The sequence below is a fragment of the Geotrypetes seraphini genome, chromosome 5, assembly GCF_902459505.1.
Source record: "Geotrypetes seraphini chromosome 5, aGeoSer1.1, whole genome shotgun sequence".
Classification (NCBI taxonomy): domain Eukaryota; kingdom Metazoa; phylum Chordata; class Amphibia; order Gymnophiona; family Dermophiidae; genus Geotrypetes; species Geotrypetes seraphini.
Genome location: NC_047088.1, coordinates 87946216 through 87951892, shown reverse-complemented (window position 1 = coordinate 87951892; position 5677 = coordinate 87946216). Strand labels below are relative to the sequence as shown.

Genomic DNA, 5677 nt, shown 5'->3' with positions numbered 1-5677 from the left:
GCCAACCCCTCGACCCCCCCCCACCCCCAATCTCCCTCCCCATACCTGTAAGATTCATTGGTCTGAGATGCCTGGGTCAACCAGAATAGGGTTGGGCCCATGTACCTAAGGACCCACCTACAGGAGTGGCCTAAAGCTACTGGTCCAATTCCAGTTGGCCCAGGCACTTCAGGCCCCACCTGTGGCTGGTGTTTGAGCCACCTGGGCCAATCAGGCTCTAAGGCCAGCCATTAAGGGATGGCTGACCTGCTTGACGGACGGGCTTGGCACCCACCCGTCCGACCAACGAATCTTATTGGAGTTTGCTGGCTCAGGTGGTAATGGAACATTAGACCTTGCTAGCCTAGCTCTAGGAACAAATTGGTTGGCTTTTTATAATTAGTTGGATCATCTCAGAACCTGGGTAATTTATTGCTATAATTCCATATCTCAACTTTTCATGACTTCTGTTTGACAGATAACAGTACAGGTTATCATTTATTTCACTAGCCACTGAATAGGGATAAGCTCCTGAGCTTCCACCTGCACAAACGGTCAGGTACAGTTGATGAAAGTTAGCATTATGAGCTTCTTTTAAATGACTTTCAACAATGGACCACTTCTTGCCTATATCAAACAGTGTTGGTACATGAAAATCATCAGATATGTTTAAAGTATTATATTTGATTCCCATCTCAGGACCATCAAAATTCTGCAAAATGACGATCTTTCCTCGTACTTCACCAAGTCTGGGAAGGGCAGAAGAGGTCCAGAACCTTGATTTTTCAGCATTTCTTATAGAATTAGTCACTGTTCTAAAGAATTCTTGTGAATTACCTTCAGGATGAAATTCTTCTTTGATGTGCATAAGAATAGTTTCCTTTGAATGCTTTCTCAAGAAATCAATAGTGGTTATGAAGATGTTATCGAGAGTTTGATGTTGATACATCTTACCATCATGGACAGGCAGGGTGTTGTAAAGGTGCCTGCAACGGATATCAACATATCGTATCCCAGCTTCATATTGTTTAGAGAGATGCCAGGTCTGGGTCTGATACATATCACCACCATAAAAAACTACAGAGCTGTGGGTTCCAGGAATAGAAGCAAAACGAAGAAACATTGCATCTGGGAGTCGAGACATCCAGTCTGGGTCTTTAATTGTAGGGCCATCTGAACTATCATATGCTTTTGTTTGCCTGCTTCCCATGAGGACCTGAAGTTGAATATCAGTGCCTGTAAAATATTAAATTATTCTTTAGTTATATTCTATCTTCTTTCTTTCCATCATCTACTCAGTTTACTGTCTTTTATATGTACAGTTGTCTCATACTGCCTTTTATACTGTACAATAGTCTCTTGATCTTACTCCCTATACAAATAGTATTATACTGTAGTTTATGAGTAACCATTTGTGACTGATTAAGGGGTTTCCATCACCTCCATGCAACAGGGAGCGCTAACCAGAAAGGGGAGAACTATAGGTCCCAGAATGCCCTGCACATTTAAAACTCACTACTGAGTCAGAGGGGCAAGATTCAGGCATGGATATATACTTCTGCCCAAGACTAGAATCAGTCACGGAGGTCTCCAAAGGAGAGAGCAACTCCTGGTTTCCCTAGACATAAGCTGAGGCAAAGCTTTGGGAAACAGATTAATGCCTATAACAGCTTGGCTGAGGTAAGCCAACAACTTTTGTGTTTTTGTGTAAGGCAAACATAATAAAAAAGAAAGCATTTTATCATATGACCCTTCCTGAAAATCTAGGCCATCCTGCAACACCAGGCTAATCTGTTACACTATTATGTCCAGAATAAAAACATAGGAGCATAAGATATGCTATGGCACAAACAAAGGTCCATTGAACCTAGCATCCTGTTTCAGTCTGAGACACTATTACCTGACACATCCTGAAAAAGTATATTTAATTTTCATAGTCTATATCAAGCTTTTTGCCATCATCTTTTCAACCTGTTTGGCCACCTTGAGATCATCACATACTATCATTCCCAAGTCCCGCTCCTCTTTTGAGAACAAAGTTCTTCACCTCCTAAACTGTACCGTTCCCTCAGGATTTTGCAACCCAAATGCATGACCTTGCATTTCTTAGCATTAATTATTAGCTGTCAAATTCTGGATCATTCCTCAAGCTTCACTAGGTCCTTCCTCATGTTATCCACACCATCAGGGATGTCTATTGCATTGAAGGTTTTAGTATCATGTTCAGAGAGGCAAATGTTATCAGACAGCACTTAACAATGATCCTATCCCCCAGGTTATATACTGTATTCTCACTCCAATAGGTTTGTCTAAATTGGGTCTTCTTTTGGAAAATCGCTGCTTTTCCATCCGTATTACCTTTCTTCAAAGTGATATTTAATCACTAACACATATGAAACTTTCTAAAAGCTATTTGGAAGTGTCTAAAATGATATCTGTGGGGAGAAAGGCGTATATAATAGTCTAGAACGATAGACTGCAAAACTGATCTGCTTCTGCCATCCTCTATCTAATTAACCTCTTTATTGTTTTTATGTTGAAAAACACTTTGGACCTTAAGGGGCTCATAATTGAAATTGAAATAGGTCTAAAAATCGGCCTACATCGGCACTTAGACGATCAGTGTGACAAGTCGTCCAAGTGCTAATAATTGAACCGTGTTTTAAACGTATGTAAAAATGATTTAGGCTTTCACAGTGCTACAAAATGCCCAGAGCTAAAAGAGGCATTTTAGGAGGAGTGGTGAGGGCAGGATTTGAGTGGGATGTGCTCTGCTCTAGACTTAGTCATACTGCATGCATAACCGAATGTTTAACAACATTGCCTAGACGGAACTTGGACTTTGTGACTTAGGCCATCTAAAACCAGCTCTAAGTCACAAGAAGGTATCCAAAGTGACCAGTTAACTACTGCAGAGACAAAATATAGACCCCTATATACTCCCCAGTGACCCCTCCCTCACTGCCATAAAAAGTGTAATAGCTTTACATAACTGCCTCCAGAATATCAGCACCTGGCAGCCTGGCATAGGAAAGCCTAGTAGAGCTGCACAGAGGTGGCTTAAGTGATCTGGGGGGTGGGCTAGTGAACCATGGAGAGGAGAACCCAGGTCCATAAGCCACTCTAACCATTGCATGCATGGTGAAACATGTGAACCCGCCAAAAACCTTTTCTACTGCCATATAAATGGTACCTGCAGCCATAAGGGCTATTTGGGTTGTAGACCAGTGGGTCTAGTCAGTTCTGGGGGGTGTTTGGGGGACTCAGCATGACCTATAAGGTTGTTGTGGTGAGATGTGTATGTGGCACCCTTTTTGTGAAGTTCACAGCAGTGCCCTTTAAGGTATCCCATTACTCTGGTGCACACAGGAGAGTCAAATTCACAATCATAACACTCAGACGTGAAGGAGTGGACAAGTCCAAAATAGAGAGTTGCGCGGGGACAGAAATCCCACCCGTCCCCACTCGTTCCCGCCAAAGTCCCACCCGTCCCCACCCGCCCCATGAGGAATCCCACCCGTCCCCACCCATCCCTGCTAGGAATCCCTCCGTCCCCACCCGTCCACGCGAGGAATCCTCCCATCCCCACCCGTCCCCGTGAGGAATACCCTCCGTCCCCACCCGTCCCCGCGAGGAATCCCCTCTGTCCCTACCTGTCCCTATAAACTACAGAAATAGTTATTTCATTTAATTATGCTACTGAATTAAAGGCTCTGGTAGAAACCCATTTACAAATAAGCAAAAAGACTTTATTAATTTGGAAATATTAATTGGGAAGAATGCATACTTTGTAAACGGGTTTCTACCAGAGCCTCTAATGTTTATAAATTTTTATCAACACAACTAATATACTACTTTATCCTGAAGCAAAAAAAAAAAAAAGAATTTTTTTCCTACCTTTATTGCCTGGTTTCTGCTTTCCTCATGTTCTCATTCAATTCCTTCCATCCACTGTCTCTCTTCTCTCTGCGTCTTCCATTTGCTCTGTTACTGTGCCTCTCCCTTTCTCCCCCCTTCTGCCCATCTTCTTCCCTCCGCTCCCCCCATAGTCTGGCATCTCTGTCTTCTTCCCTGCCAGCGTCTTCTCCCCACTCTCTCTTCCCCATTTCCTTTCAGCGTCCTTCTCCCCCCATCTTCCCCATGTTCTGTCAGCATCCTTCTCCCCCTCTGTCTTCCACATGTGCTTTCAATGTCCTTCTCCCCCCTGTCTTCCCCATGTCCTTTCAGCGTCCTTCTCCCCCTCTGTTTTCCCCATGTCCTTTCAGCGTCCTTCCCCCCGTCTTCCCCATGTCCTTTCATCGTCCTTCCCCCCGTCTTCCCCATGTGCTTTCAGCGTCCTTCTCCACCCCTTTGTCTTCCCCAGTGCTTTCAGCTCCTTCTCCCACCTCAGTTTTACCTTAAGCGCCTTTTCCTCTCCACTCCACCTTTCCTCCCTTTCTCCCTCCCTGCCCCTTACCTTTGTGGCACTTACCCGCCTGACTGACAACAGAACAGGCCCAATACAACAAACCTCCCTGCCTTGTAGCCGCGAATCTAAATTACCTTCTTACAGCAGCTGGAGTATTGAAGCTACTGTAAGAAAGTAATTTAGATTCGCTGGCTACAGGGCAGGGAGGTTTGACGGACCGGGCCTATTGTCGGTCGGTCGGGAGACCTGGTTGGCTGTGCTGCACCCGCCCCGGGAACACCCCCCGCCTTGTACCAATGCCTTTTCCCTGCCTGCCCTGCCGCAGCACACGAACGGAAGTCTTCACGATGTCAGCGCTGACATCGGAGGTAGGGAGAGCTTTGCTTAAGCCCTCCCTCCGACGTCAGCGCTGACATCAGGAAGACTTCTGTTCGGCTGTGTGCGGCAGGGCTGAGGGCAGGTAGGGAGACGAGCCTCGCGGCTGAATACATCCAGCCCCGCAGGAACCCCGCGACCTTCGGAGGCGTCCCCACTTGATCCCCGCGACCCTAGGGGGCATCCCCACGGGATCCCCGTGACCCGAAGGGGGAACCCGCGAGATCCCCGTGGGTCCCGCGGGATTCCCGTCGTCCCAGTTCCCGTGCAGCTCTCTAGTCCAAAAGAGACTAGTGAACTCAAGTTATTTCACAAAATATTTTATTCCTTCAATACAACATACATTGACTCGACATGTACATGTTTCGGCCCGAATGGCCTGCCTCAGGAGTCTCACAGGTCTGTGTAAAAGTCAAAGAAACGCATCCATTGACCAATTTAACATCACATGAATCAGTTTGCAAGTGGTGGCATTTTTGTACAGCGTGATTCATGTGATCTTGAATTGGTCAATGGATGTGTTTCTTTGACTTTTTACACAGATCTGTGAGACTCCTGAGGCAGGCCATTTGGGCCAATACATGTACATGTCGAGTCGATGTTGTGACCAGTCAGACGCTAGGTCTGCTGAGGTCCCGGTGAGAGCAGGCAAGAGGGGAGTAAAAAACCCAGGGGAGGTACACCTAAATCCAGTCCTGGACTCTATATTGATTCCCCGGAGCCTACTAGTCCTCCAGTATTAAAGACTGTGAAATCCTGCTGTCCACTAGGGGGAGGCGGTAGGCCCAAGAACTTGCCAGGTGGCAGATATTCAGGTCACCACCAGGGGAGCCCAAGAGCTATGTAAGCCCCTGATGACTCAGCTAGATCAGGGCGGGGCCCTGTTCTATAAAAGGCAGCAAGCTGGGAGAAACA

General features: G+C 46.2%; 1 protein-coding gene across 1 annotated transcript; it reads right to left on the bottom strand.

Annotated features, from left to right (window-relative positions):
* Positions 1-349: 349 nt before the first annotated feature.
* On the bottom strand, positions 350-1189 carry LOC117360316 (1-phosphatidylinositol phosphodiesterase-like). Its single transcript, XM_033944011.1, has one exon. The coding sequence runs from the start codon at positions 1187-1189 to the stop codon at positions 350-352; it is 840 nt and encodes a 279-aa protein (XP_033799902.1).
* Between the last annotated feature and the right edge of the window lie 4488 nt (positions 1190-5677).

Bases quoted from the DNA above. Each gene is read 5' to 3' on its own strand.
- LOC117360316 (XM_033944011.1), bottom strand. From the start codon at position 1,189: ATGGGAAGCAGGCAAACAAAAGCATATGATAGTTCAGATGGCCCTACA.